We start from the raw sequence: 14,757 nt of genomic DNA, 5'->3' as shown, positions 1-14,757 counted from the left end.
AGGAAGGGGCATTTAAGCCTTTTTCTGTAAAACTTAGCTGCCGGTCTGTGCTCCGCAGACAGGGGGAGATTAAGCCAGGCTCTGCAACTTGCTTAGGTCTCCTTCTACTTGAGGTATTGGTGCTAAGAGAGAAAACTACATGACTGAGCAGAACTAGTCAGGCACTCCAGTCACACTGTTGGTCAGTGGAGTAAAAATGGGAGCTATTTGTCCCTGGCTTTCCCAGCCAAGCTCATTCCTTGCAGATGATGGCAGCAAAGCAGCAGCAAAGACTTCAAAAAGGCCAGTGGAACTGATGGAGACAATCACCTCAAATCACCTAAGGCATGGCTGGGAACCAGACAGAAATAAATATTATTGAGCCCGGCTATTAGGCAATTTGGAACAGTCATAGAAAAGCCCTGAAGCATGGAGATCTGGCTGAGCCGCCAGTCCCTGGAGGGACAGATAATACTGTAGGAAAGGAGACACAGCAGTTCCTGTTGCAAATGATTTGCCAAACCTTATTTTGCCCTAAAGGTAAGTAGTCTAAAATACACAATAAAATGTGCCTGTGGACCTGAGCACTATGAAGTTACCTTTCCTACACTGTGGATTTAGATCATATTTGGTATATTTCTTCTAATTCAGGGAAAGGAGAACACAGGGCCATGACTTCTCAGAAAAACTTCAAGAAAGGCAACAGGTCCCAGAGTTGTACAGAACATGAACTGGTGTATATGATGAAGAGCATGACCTTCTCATCAGACACATTCTTAACCAGAACATCCAGACCACTTGCACTTACTATTGGACATGGTTCACAGCTTAATTTTGTACACGTCAGAGTATATCTCTGAGAAGACAGTGACTGGAGGGAGCAGAGACATGTTGTACATTGATCCACCATCAGGCGTCTCCATGGCTGAAACATTAGAAGCAGTTTGTAAGTCAGTGACTATCTCTTCAGCAAAACTTAAGTAAATGAGCAATTTTATCTCAGTTAAATCTCTTACATTAAATCTTGCATTGCAATTCTTTGCAAGAGAAAACAGAAAACCAATGCCCCCACTTTCCAGAGACCCAAATTTTTGCATCTGTAATTCCACAACAAGCAGCATAGCATGAGGCTATTTTTCCAGTAAGCCCTTTAGAATTCCTTAATCTGCGAAATGGCATTAGCATTTCTTACTTAGTTGCTTACAGAGCTAGCAAGCAAGAAAGGAATCCTTGAAAGTGAATCCTTGAAAGATTTTGTCATGAGGTATCCTGAGTATGCGTTAGGTGGTTGCCACCAGTTTATTTTTCCTGAGTGTAGTGAATTGGTTTGCCAACAAGTTTTTATTCTTGAGCCATTGCAACCCACAGATCATGGGTGGAAGTTACATGTTATTGTAATAGTACTGCTTAGAATCTCAAAAGGCCTAAAAGCTTAAAGTTGAGAAAGAAGAAAGAAAAACAGAAATAGAATTACTGAGTGAAGAACTGGACTCGTCCATAGTTACAGGCAAATCAGTGGCTGAGCTGGCACAAAATTCAAATTCCCTGAGCTCTTCACCAGCACCTTGTTTGCTGGATCCCACCACCTTTTCAAAGCTAGCAAAAATGGCATTTAAAATGTAGAGAAAAAATGCCAAACTATTAAATGGGAAACAAAAGGATGTGGAGTTAGTAATTTAATTCCTGGCACTTAAAGGAATTCTAAATACAGAGTCTTTCTGCCTCCCAAGTGCACAGCCTTTCATTTCAACCCCAAAATAAGAAACCACTAAGGTTGAAGGGAAAAAACGGCAGGAGTGTACTCAAGATTTTCACAAAGAACTTCTAAAACCTAATAAATATGGTAAACAGACACTAAATATTGCTAGATTATAAAAGGTTTGAGTTGCGCTTCAAAAGTCAATGGAATGTCACTGTTGACTTCCTTTGGAACAGGAATTTCCCATGGTACATACTATGCATATCTTCAAATTCCTTTTTTTCTTGTTCCACACTAGTAAACACTCATGGAACAAATGGAGCAAAACCAAGAAGCTGGCCAGAGTAACAGTGTAAAGGTAATGCGTTTATGGGTAGTTCAGAGCCAATACTCCAGCATATACACTGAAGGACAAACGTTCTGATTAAAGAATTTTAATTACATTCTTACTCTGCACCCCAGCACAACAGAGGTCCTCAGGCCTCAGTTGTTTTCTATAAAGCACCAGTAATAGCAATGACTTTTTTCTTGTTTTGTGGAGGTCTAGAAAAAAGATCCTCCACATACAACATGATGGAGGTGGTAATACCAATGGGGAGATCCCTGTCTTTTAATAACTCAGCTTGAGACCCTGACACAGAACTCCTCTTCTTTCTCGGTTTAACCTTTTATAGCAAATATCAGGTCATTAATCTGAAGAATTAAAAGACCTCGATGGATGCAGGCATGACATTTTCCGATGGGAGAGGGACAGATAGCAAATGTCATATGAAACTCCAGACTTCTTGTTTACTCTCAACATTGGAGAGCATTCAGACACCAGAGCGATAGTTCTAGTACAGACTACATGGCCTTACAAGGGCATTCAGTCCACTGACACTAGTATTGCTCTACCAGTTAGTAGCTCCACACATGCATGTGCATGTACATACAAAAGCTTTGCAAATCTAGGAGATGTCCTCATCATGTTGACCTGTTTCAAAACATGTTTGGGTTTGTTCTGTTTACTATCATAATCGTACTGAATTCAGGCCCTCTAAAAGTAAATGCTTATCGCAGAATGCTTCCATAGCTCTAGGCTTTCACATTATGAAGAAAGGGTCTATAAAGCCACAATCAGTATTACAATTGAAATCCTCATTGGACCTTCTAATAGTTCCAACGTTCCAATTAAATACAAAAAAGATAGATAAAGTTGAGTTTATAATAAAACCACTGTTACAGGCAGAAACGTAGGGCTTACTAGAGACATGTTGAAACGAAATCCTCACACACAAGTGCCTTGAACTTTTGGGGGAAGGTCTTACCTTGATCCAAAGTTTGCATCACACCTTAGTTCTATGGTATGTATTTAATGTATTTAGGGATCAGTATGCAAATAGCTTTAACAATGGCTTTCTGTGAACAAACATAGCTTAGCATTACAGAAATGAGTGAAACAATGGATTGATACATCTTTTTCCCTTTATATAATACACCTATCGTGTGTTTTCTTGGCTAACTTAGAATGAAATGTCAACATCTGCTAACCCAGGGTTAGTCAGTGGAACCAAAATAACCTGCATAAAGCCCAAATCTACTCAGATCTCCTTCAAAAACGCCACTCAGTAAAAGCCTGGGAAAACAGATGAGTGATATAGATAATCCTTTTGGTAAATACAGCCACCTGCTTGGAAGTCTGCAGTTAAAGCCCACAGCATTGTTAAGAACAGCAGAGTGAATGCAATACACCGAATTACTGGAATATAATATTGGTAACCAGATACAAGACAAAAATGTAAAGGGATTAAGGACACAGTCAGTTAACAGAACTGCAGTAAAAGACTCAAAACTTGGAACTATTCAGTGAATGAGTTAATGGAGCAAAGTTTTCCCTTGATATAAAATGAAACTTGAATCCTATTCTTAAAGGACACAGAATAAAGGTTTTGAAATCCAGGAAGTATAAACTTCTGTGGACACCACATCTTCCTTCCTGACCAGAACTCTGGAACAGTCATTGAAGTAGAGAATAGTTTAAGACAAAGCTGTAGTAACGCCAGCTGCTCAAAAGCTTTCAGACATATAGCTAATTAGCTTACAATAAGTCATTAATGAAGCTAGTTTAATTGAAAAGTTCATTAATTTAAGAAAAGTTCTAATATAAGTTCTATTTTTTTTTTTTTTAATCAAAATGGCCACTTTGTTTAGAAATCTTCCAAGATTATATCTCAACGCAGATTTCACACTCTCCATCCTGAGAAAATATTTTGATAACTGCATTGTCAAATGCTAACTTCAGTAATGCTTGACATTTGCAACAGCAAGAGCACGGAAGTAACATAATAGCTGGGGCCTACCTACACCCTCAAAATCTTGCACAGACAGTGTTTGATAAAATGACCAATTGTCAGGAAGAAAAATAACACATTTTAAAAACTGTATCAAAAGGGGGGGGGGGGGAACCAACAAAAAACCAAAACCATTTTAAAGACAGCTTTTATATATAGCCAGATAACAAATAAGAATGAGTCAAAATGTAATTTTGTATCAGCTGAAACACTTTATGAATTCATTCCAAATTGGGAAAATTTTATTAAGATAGGATTTTTTTTTCAATATTGTAGAAGCTGAAGTATTTTAATTTTAAGTTTTCAAAATACAGATACTTCTCATTTTGCCTTCAACATGACATTTTGTTTCAAAATTTGCTTATGCTTCATTTTAAAGTATTTTAAAATATTTTAAAACACTTGAAAATAGAACAAAGACTTTACTTGACAGATCAGGTAAACATTCTGTTGGAAGAGAAAAAAAAAATCAGTTGTTCATGGAAGAACAGCATGCATCTGGAAAGACACCTTCTTTTGCAACACAATGTGTGTGTGTGTATATATATGCATATCCTGTATAACAGAAGGTGGCAGGAGCTAGCAATTACTATACTACATGACATTCTCTACAAGTACGGTCTTTGTAAAATGCCACAACTTGTTTTGACAACATACTATAGAGGAGACAAATAGAGGAATCAAAGAGAAAGCGGATTATTTCAGATTTTACCACTTTAAAACTCTTCTCCCAGTGCTCTGACAAGAAAGGCAGAGTTATTCCTTGGATTTAATTCTACAGGGAAGTAATCCCCACACAGAATGATGGATGCTTGATGACAGGGCTTTAGCTCTAACAAACTGATAAACTTATGCCTATCAACTGTGAAAAAAAAATCAAAACCAGAAGAAATAGATGGAGAAAGGTACTCTCTGCCATACCTCAAAAGTCCAAAGAGATTTGGGTAAACTCACCTTTTAAATACATGAAAAAGAAAGACATACATTGACAATGCAGGAATACGTAGGTTAAAAGTTAGGTTAAAAGACTAAAGAGGACCTGTTTCCCTGGGGGATGATGAGAATATTTAGAGCTCTTTGACACCAGAGGTGCTGCCAGAATATGGATTTAGGGAAACAATGGACAATTGACAGAGCTCTCCAAAGATAAATTCGGCATAAATGAGATCAGATGCTTAAGTCCTATCATTCCCACTGTCATGGGCTGGGTTAAGCATGTCTTAATCTATCCATTAAATATGCAGTTAAGAAAAAATTTCCTCTGAGGGCATATCAGCAGGGATCTTGAAAGGGGACAGAGGTCAAACAGTGAGGAAGCTCAGTTTTCCTGTTCCTGCTAATAGCCAAGGAGGGATACCCCTCCTTCCACACAGGTGGAGCAAGAGTCTCCATCCTTTTTTAATCTGCCTTATCCTCTAGGTAGAACACGGGAAGTTTTTGCTTCCCTGAAGTGGGCAAGGATCATTTTTGAGATTATCCCTCACAGATAGTTTCCTGTGTGTTTGGTAGCCTGCAAGTCATTACACAACGCAGATTACCACAGTTTCTAAGCACTTTTCTCAAGCATCCTTTCAAGATAAGGAAATGTTACTGTCCCCATTCTGCAGAGATACTCATTGTCATGTAGGAAGACTATGACAGTGTCATGAACTGGACATACAGGTGCTGAGCCCCTCGCCATTGCTTTTACCCCAAAGTCTCACTTGCAGAGATTCTGTCTGAACAAAGCTGCCCTGTATGCTTTTGTGTGTTCTGGCAATTTTGTGTTCTTCAAAAGCTCATTCATATATCTAAATATCTTACCATCACACCAAATAAAAGGAACCGTGTCTTACCCCAATAACAGTGCCATTCAAAAGACAACCATTCAGGGGGACTGAAAAAGAAGATAATATTCCATTTAGCATTACCATTATCACGACGTTACCAAGATTTAATAAACCACAAGTATGCTTTTTTGACTTATTAGAGTTCCAACTGAGGACATTTAGATCCAGTTTCAATGAAAAAAGGCATAATTGAGCCCTCTTACATTATACTTTGAAAGGTAACAATTTGTCAGTTATCCTAAATTGCACCTCCAAATACCTCTTGCTGAGCTGTTTTTTGATAAGTACATGGCACAGTATAAGTTTGCCCCTCCAGTTCAAGCCTCGCGCTCTCAGAAGATGAGAGGTTTTCTGCAAGTTACCGTGCGTATTTCCCCCCCTCCTCCCACTGCTAGCTCCTCACCCTGCGGTTGCATATATACTTGTCAATTAAACATGACCAGGAGTCTTCCCAGACTGAGGACAATTAGCCAGATCTTCTGATTTGGACTTTTGACCCAAGTCTATGCTAGGAAATGGCCACAGCCACAATGCTGAGGCATGCAGAAGACAACATGGCTGCATGCAAACTCCCTGTTCGTAGCAGGCACTGGGGAGAGTGTTGAATCTTCCTAGACCAAAAGCATCTCAAGACCTCTTTTAAATGCTTAAAAATGCAGGCTAGAGCTGTAGAAACATAGGCCGGTATGTCCCTCTGAAGCAATGCAAAATAGCTTCAACAGTAAGTAGTTCAAGAGGAGACAGTGAACATCAGTTGGAAAGAGAAAGTAATAGCAGCAGGTGCTATTGTAGTCAATGTCTAAATTATACAGGAGAGGGTCAAAGCACTGCTATACTTGCATAACATGCACTTTTGCAATTGCTGTTGAGAAACAGATCAACGCATGAGATGATTCATTCTCCAGTGATTCTGTTTGTCATACAAAAAAGCTTACCACATCTGCAGGAAGGACAGCAGTCTATTATTTGGTCACAACGTAGTTCAGTTCCCTCAGGACAGTCAGGCACATCCATTTGAGAGCAAGAAAGATTCTTTTGCTGCACAAAAACCTCATTGTTCACCCGGACACACTCATTGATAATGCAATGGTTGAAGGGGGATCGCCACTCTGTGCCGACCTGATGGGAAATTGTAAAAGGATTAAATGTAGGCAGCAGTATTTGTGCCACTGGATAGAGGGAAGACTACCACAGCCAACATGCTGGTTTACAAAAAGCACGTTTACTGCATGAGGAATAGTCTGTCACTCAACAAATCCTTACCACAACAATCAGTTTATAGAATAGTCTGCTGTTTGGTTTGTAGACTACAGGAGTTACAGCAGTATCCTTAAGGCGAAAAATAAAGGGGCAGGTAAAATAACATGTGAAGAAGAAAAAGCACTTAACTAGTTTTAAATCTACATTTACTACCCAGTAGCTGGCTGCACTGCATTGCACTGTAGCCAAGTTGGCCCTTTTTCTGCTGGAACCTGCTGCAAATCGGCTCTACTAAACCCAAAGGAAGCTTTCACAATAGGCTCTAGACCTGAAAATACTTGCAAACGGAGAAGAGACCAGATCCTGTTGACAGTCCTACTGATTATAAGCACCCATGGGTCAGACAAGGCAGGAACTTCAAGTGCTATTATGGGAAGAGACATCACCACAGGCCAGCAAGAAGATGCTGTTACAGTTCAACGCTGGGAGGAGCTGATCACCGCTTTGAAGCCGTATGCCTCCAATGTTAACACTCTTTGAGTACACTTTAAGAACAGTGAAAGTGAAAATCAGATCCCCAACTCCAGTAAATTCAAACACCTTTGCTCAGAAAGTTAGGGAATACTTTTCTCTCATGTCTTAATTACTTAGTTCTTTATTAATGACAAAAGTTGAAAGAGAACACAGCAAGAAAGAGGCAGCAGAGTATAAGGATCTATTAGTCCATTAGGACAACAGAAGTCAGTAAGACACAGTGGAACATTAAAATAGCCTTCTGAAGGCTTGTTTTATGAAGCAGAGAAGAATATTGATCCACATTAAGAAATGCCCTTGGTAAAATCAGGGAAGAGGCAGGCTGCAAAATGATACATGAAAATTTTTTTAAAAGACAGCAGACTGCCTTTGTAAAAGAAGCAATTAAAAAGTTAATATTAAATACATGAATGTGAGACGTAGATGAAAATGCAGACACATTATACAGAACAACACTTAGGGAAGAAAAGATGGGGAGAAGGTCTGTTATTTTAAACATATTTCACTTACTGTTCCTGCCTTCATTGAATCCAAAGCTCTGCATAGGATTAAGCAATGTAGTGCTACTGGGGCAGGCAAAGGCTTGCCAAGGGTGGTTGGGTTAGGGACAGAACAAACTGAATAATCTGAAAGAATTAAAAATGTAGGCAAGAAAAGAAACACATATCCACATAGCTTTCCAGGGTGGTAGGGTATCTGCAGTGCATTTTAAATGGCTGTTGCATGCACTCACTTTCCATTGGGTCTTTGAATCCTAAGGAAAGAGGCACACTGCTGAAAATAAACTGTTATTTTGAGCAGAAAACAAATGTGGCCTGGACCACTGCGGTCTGATCTGATACACAGCAATCGTCTTTAGCAACCAGGGAATAATTCATGTTTCTATCCTCGTTTACTTCCTGATAGTTCAGTGTGTACCAAATAGGATATCCTATTTGAATAGGACTATGAAATTCAAGCAATCCACTACCCCATCTGCCTGCTATCCACAGAGTAATACAAATTAATTGGGGTAATTTAACCTACAGCCAGAGAAGCATCATGTCCCATTAATATTCTTTTGAGCTACCATTTGTGAAATTACTAATTTTACACAAAAATATTGTTTCCTTAGAGCCTGAAAATGGTGGGGAGGGTTTGCATGTTAGAACCAAGTGAGCAAGTCACATGCCCCCAAAAACATTCTTTTTCAGCGCTGCTTGATGTATAGAAGAAATAGCTCATATCTTCTTCACCTTCTTCCATGGAACACAAAATAATTCCAGGGCATTTCTGCTAGAAGAGGAAGTGTCCGCACCACCACCACCTCACCTCATGCAAAGGAGGATCTGCATCACCCCGAGACCGGGATAGCTGCTCCTCACAGGCGGTCTTCTGGCATCTCCCGCAACACTCCCCTTCTTGGACGATGTACTTGTAACCCTGTAGGAGAAAAGAAAAGGATGGACTGATCCAGGAATAGGAGACAAATGAGAAGATTACTCCTAAAAGAAAACACTGGGATAAATGTTTCATGTTAGCAGCTTTTTATGGAAAGGGGAGTTTGAAAACAGAACTGTAAGGCCACACGCTGCTATTACAAAACAAACAAGTGGTCCACCCAGTTCAGCATCTTGTTAAATGGTTAACATTACCTGTCAGAAAAAAAATAAATTAAAACACACACAACATCAAGAGCAGAAGTTCTTATCTTATTAGCTCCTGCTTAATATATATTTTGAAGACATATTCACTTCAGCTACATGGACAGCTAGGTACTATTCTTGCTCAGGTCATGCCAATCAACTAATGGGCCTTGTGAATATATCAGCTTCTCTAGTGTGGTATGGAGCACCCCTTCTCGGAGCACAGAAAATGTTGATGGTGCCTAACATAAGCAAGACAAACAGAAAGGCAAAGAAAATCGGAAATCACCCAGAAACCTCTTTCTTTTGCGAATATCTGCTCAAATAAGTAATAGCACAAAGATTTGCCACAAGACAGAAAAGAACAATGACATAAACTGGCAGAAATGGAAAGGGAAGCGGTAAAAGAAAAATGCTTTCAGAGGACTCTCAGCTATTCAACAGCATTAAGCAGCAGTCATTTCCAAATGTTAGTTTATTGTATGTAAGCAGTTTCTTTTATGCATTAGCAAACTGTAAAGAGCAAGCCTTTCCAATAATATGGCCTTACAGAGGAGTGCAAAAGGAAAAGGAAGTCAGTCCACTTCTAAGGGTGATTGTCAGAATTGCCATGCTATTTGGTAGATTTTGAGAGAAAACTAGTGCCATGTGAAGAATCCAGTTTTTAAAAAAATCACTACATTAAATCCCCTCTGTTTTTACATACAAGTCATATATAATTATGAGAATTTTTATTTGGTATTTAAAAATATTTTTTACATATAATACTATTTTACAAAAGAAAATAAAAGTTAAAAATTGTTCTAGTGGCATCTTGGACATTCATCAGCACTCACAACTCCCCTTCCCACCCCTGAGAATTCAAGGTTAAGATTCAGTCTGAGCACACTCAGACATCTGACTGTCCTGTGCTAAAGCAGAGGGAAGGAGTCGGTCAGACATGTAGTCCAGGGACCAGTTTTGGCTGATGATTTAATCTTTTCATCTCCTGAAGCAACTAGCCAAATATTCAAACATTGGAGTATCTAAGTGAAAGAAGGCAAGGAGCTTTAATCTAATTAGAAATAATATATTCTACATTTAATAGCTCAGAAGTCTCTAAGGGGCAAAACATAACTCTGATTTCAATACAGAGTAGAAGGAAAGATGTTCTGTCAAAGAAAATATAGTTTGTGTGAAAAATGTCAATGAAAATAAGCATCATTTTATTTTGGTCAACCCCTTTGAACTGAATTGCTGAAGTATTCCCAACTGCTCCCTCCTTTCGTGAGCTGTCCTTGATTTGCAATATGAAGCACGTTAGCAAACCTCGATAATCAGCAGACTTTCATGTGGAAGTACATTTTGTATAATGTTATAAAATGTAATACCAGAGGTTGACCTAGCTTTGTGGAAAAAGTTGCGCTGTCGAGCATTTCATTTTACATGACTTTTATCTGCTGAAAACATGTCTGAAGCATCTGAAGTATTGGATACAACTTTTTATTTGTGCGGCAAACTCAGAGAAATAAAAATCCATGTGCTGTTTGTGCCCAGGAGAAAGCAAAATCCAGCTGCAGGACCCAAATTTCACTAAGTTGGTTTGAACAGAGCCCTCTAAAGTGCAAACACTTTGGTGCACAGCGCATTCAAAATCTGGGGGCGCTGACTCCTAAGGGGAAGAAACATAGGAGATGACAGCTCCCAACCTCAGCGCCTGCTGAGCTTCTCCTAACACAGCCCCTGAACTACCACAGGCTACAAACCTGTCTCAGAAGACAAACCTGCAGACTGCAGCAGTCTACGAGCTCCTCAAAAAGCAGAGCATCTATCTGTACTTGAGGAGTGAGGTGGACAGTGATTCCCTGCTGCCACAGATCCTCCACACCATGAGAAATATTTCACCATCAGAAAACCCCACCTTCTGTACCTCACAGCATGGAAATTGTGCCCACAGGAAGAAAGCAAGCTTTATTTGATGTTTAATTCTAAAAGTGGTAATGTTTAAGGTTACACCTAAGAAAAGGAAAATGTATCGTGCATTTTGAGGTGTTTTTATCGTGGGGTTAGTTTCTTTTTCTCCAGTAAGATGACTTACATACAAAAAGGATATGCTGCCAGAATTATTCCTGAGCTCCACAATCTATGAAATATGAACATCTGACAAGTCTAAGACACTGTGCTGTTGAAGCTTAATGTTAGGCTGAACTAGGCAGAGTAAGCAGTATCCATCTCTTCCTCCATTATTTTTCATTTTCTAGTGCATAGATATTAGCATATAGGGATGCCAGTGTTTGCCATGGTTTGTTCAAGGATCCACTTAGAGCCAATATTCTGCTTGTCCCCTGCTTTTTCTGGACTGGATCCGCTGCTATATTCCTCCTCCGCATCTTGCCTTTTTTTTTTTTTTTTTAAACCCAGAGTTCGAACTTCAAAAACAGAGAATTAAAATTCAGAAGCAGCCCTTGGTAAGTGTCTGACTGTCCATCACAGAGGCAGATCACAGTCTACATGACTAAAAAAAAAAAAAAAAAAAAAAAAAAAAAAAAATCCCCATGCCCTGGGAGGTAAGGGATAAGGCAACACAAGGCACCCCTCGCATTTGAACAGGTGCACGTGGCTGACTTGGGAGTCATAATCAGCAGCTGCAATGGAGAACCTGACAAGTGCTCAGTTACGCTGCCAGATCAAGCTGTTGTATCAAACACAAATGCGGAGATAAAGCTGAGGGTGAAAGCATACAGATTAAGACATTCTACATGGGGGGGGCAAATTTGGGGTGCTTTTGAACCAGAGCTTGGCTCGCGACAAACAAGAGAGGAACGCAGATTAATTCTGTAGCTTTCAGAGAACGCACATTTTGGTTTCATTGCCTACCAAGGCTACCGGAGGGATCCGCATGGGCTACGGCTTGGCACATTTGTGCACTCCCTCTTTCATTTGAGCATTGCTCAGGATACATAGTTCATCTTTTCCCAGGTGCTAAGGTTTTGGCCAGAAAACTCTGTCAGTTGCCTTTTGGCCAACAAAGCAGAAAAAAAAAAAAAAAAAAAAAAAGAACAGAGAGTATTCCTCAACATAGTATTTTTAAGAAGGCTCCAGTATTTGCCTTTTATGTATTGAGATGATAGCACCTAGAGAGGGTTGGAGGAACCAGAGGGAATGAAAATGGCAACAGTAGACTGAAAAAAACCCAGTAGGATGCATATAAATCAACTTGAAATGCTGAAAGCAAAATCTTCAGTGGCCATGAATCAGCACAATTCTAGAGATTTCCCTGAAGCTGCATTCATTTACCCCAGGTGAGGACTTAATTCTCTGTTTGCAATTCTCTATTACATTAAGGTATCATTTCCTAATTTCCATAATATATTATGCTTTAAAATGTAAGCAGGATATTTGAAATTACCTCCCAACAAGACTTTCACAGTTTTTAAATGAGATCCTGCACATCTAATATTCAAACAACAGTCTTCCTTTCACATTAGTTTCTTTGACCTCCTTAATATATACTATTAAGCCATTTACTACCATGCTTTTCATGTTACTTCAAAGGGAAAATATCCATTTGAAATATCAGAGATTAAAGCCATAGCTTTTGCAGTCAGCATCTATTACAACCATCATTCACTATGCTTTTGCACGTAGGGTGCAAATGTTCTTCATTTTAATTTAATTAATCAAGAGGCTTGAAAATCTAACCTAATTAACTTACACACACTTAGCCAAATGGCTTTGTCTTAAACACTTATCCCAGAAAGTTATGCTTCATTCTTCTCATAATCATCTAATACTTTAAATTATCCAATACTGTAACCCACACTCTTTCATATCACTTACGAAGTACCTAACTCCAAGAACATTGACAGAAATTAAGCAAAGCAAGTGCTCTCTTCACATTAGTATACTAGTGATTTTTTAAGGTGTTTTGAAAGCTGTTATCTGTTTTATCACCATGATTCTCTGAAGGGATGTAGTCTGATGTACTCTCAGAGAAATAATTTCTGAAGAAGCTCCAGGAGGGAGACACCACTCCTCCTTGTGGCACATGCAATAATTGCAGCAATTATCTGCTTGCTTTCTCAAAACTTTGGTAAGAGCAAGATAGGACAGGAAAAATGAGGGGACTATGGCATATAATGAAGCAAACCCACATCTGCTTTGCAAGTGAGAAGTCTGTATTTGCTGTTAACCTCCTCACAGAACTGTGGGATTGGTTCATTTACATGGAACATCCACTCTTTTTCCAGAGCATTTCTTTACATTCTACAATTACAGGTATGATTTGAGTTTGATTTTGTCATGCTCAGGAGAACAGTAGCACCGTTCATTCACCAGGGTGAAGGAGCTAGTACATGTGTTAGGGGTTTTTTCTCTTTTTGTGTAGCTAGATAAAAAAAAACCTGTAAGCTGTTTTCACAGAAGTCAGATGACACAGTCAACAATGATAACTGCACAACTTTCAGATCTGGCAATGGAATTAATAACCACGAGCATCAGAGAGTTTGAACATCATCTTAGTAATGAGCCATGATTAAAGTATGTCTTTAACGTCAGTACAACTTCCAATGCCATCTAATCTGAACTGAAAAATAAGCTTTAAAGCCAATTCAAACTGGATTACAGAACTTCTGCAGTCCTTGATATGTATATCCACTGAATCAGGAATAAGCAAAGGACAAAGAAAAACTGAGCTATCCACATTCTCCAACAGCTACAGTTTTGGTTGTACAACTTTGACAACCATTAAAGGAGCAGAAGAAATGGCAGATTCCCGAAAAGAACTGACATGGTTTCCACCAAGGTTTTTTGTTTGTTTTAAAAAAAGCTTTTTGACACTGCAGTACTGAAGGCTGATTTGTCAAGAAACTGTAGCTCTGCATTAATGATACCTTATTAGAATAACAAATTATTGATAAAGCTATGGCTAGGAGCCAAAACACAGCCACAGATACTTTAGATCTAATATTTCATAATAATTGCCATACTAGAAACAAGTCTCTTCTACAAATGGAAATCAAAGGGATTCTCTTGCAATAGCTGAAAGTTCTCACATCTACCTTCATGGTTTTCACTGCATTGGGCATCCTCAAGCTTTCTCACCAAACTCTACACTTGCAGAAAGAGCACTAGTTTGGTTTGTTTGGTTTTTTAATGGATTGGGTTTTTGCTCTGGTCCTAGGGAATTATACAGTGTTTAAGACACAGCAGAGGAAAACGTTATTCAAAAAAGCTTATATTTTGTTCACACCTTCTCAAGTGCACATACATATATGCTGTCCAGCCTTGTTCTGATACAGAGGCTGTAAGTTAAACGATATTGAAATATAGTGGTATTAAGGCATTTGAAATTCTTTGAAAACCAAGGCACAATTAACTTAGAGTTCAGAAAAGTGAATTGCATTTCAGATATTGGTTTGCTTAATTGAAATGTTCATAGTCAAATTTCAATGCATAATTAACCGTTTTAAGATACATATTAGTGTAAATTCAAATGAGAACTTAAAACAAGTCAGACAATGCAGGGCTCCTACAACAACATTAACTCAGCTGTGAGGTGCTGCACATATATGCTCTATGCC

At 38.9% G+C, this 14,757-nt stretch overlaps 1 protein-coding gene across 1 annotated transcript in view; it reads right to left on the bottom strand.

Annotated features, from left to right (window-relative positions):
* Positions 1 to 14,757, bottom strand: part of VWF (von Willebrand factor) — a 146,041-nt gene that overhangs the window by 12,173 nt on the left and 119,111 nt on the right. The window contains exons 44-47 of the mRNA XM_052790174.1: positions 8,883 to 8,993; positions 6,773 to 6,956; positions 5,844 to 5,884; positions 788 to 904 (exon numbers count right to left, since the gene is read on the bottom strand). Coding sequence (XP_052646134.1) covers positions 788 to 904; positions 5,844 to 5,884; positions 6,773 to 6,956; positions 8,883 to 8,993 — 453 coding nt within the window. The remainder of the gene's footprint in view (positions 1 to 787; positions 905 to 5,843; positions 5,885 to 6,772; positions 6,957 to 8,882; positions 8,994 to 14,757) is intronic.

This window comes from Harpia harpyja, chromosome 6 (genome assembly GCF_026419915.1).
Source record: "Harpia harpyja isolate bHarHar1 chromosome 6, bHarHar1 primary haplotype, whole genome shotgun sequence".
In the NCBI taxonomy this organism is placed as follows: Eukaryota; Metazoa; Chordata; class Aves; order Accipitriformes; family Accipitridae; genus Harpia; species Harpia harpyja.
This window is presented reverse-complemented; position numbering and strand designations above follow the sequence as displayed.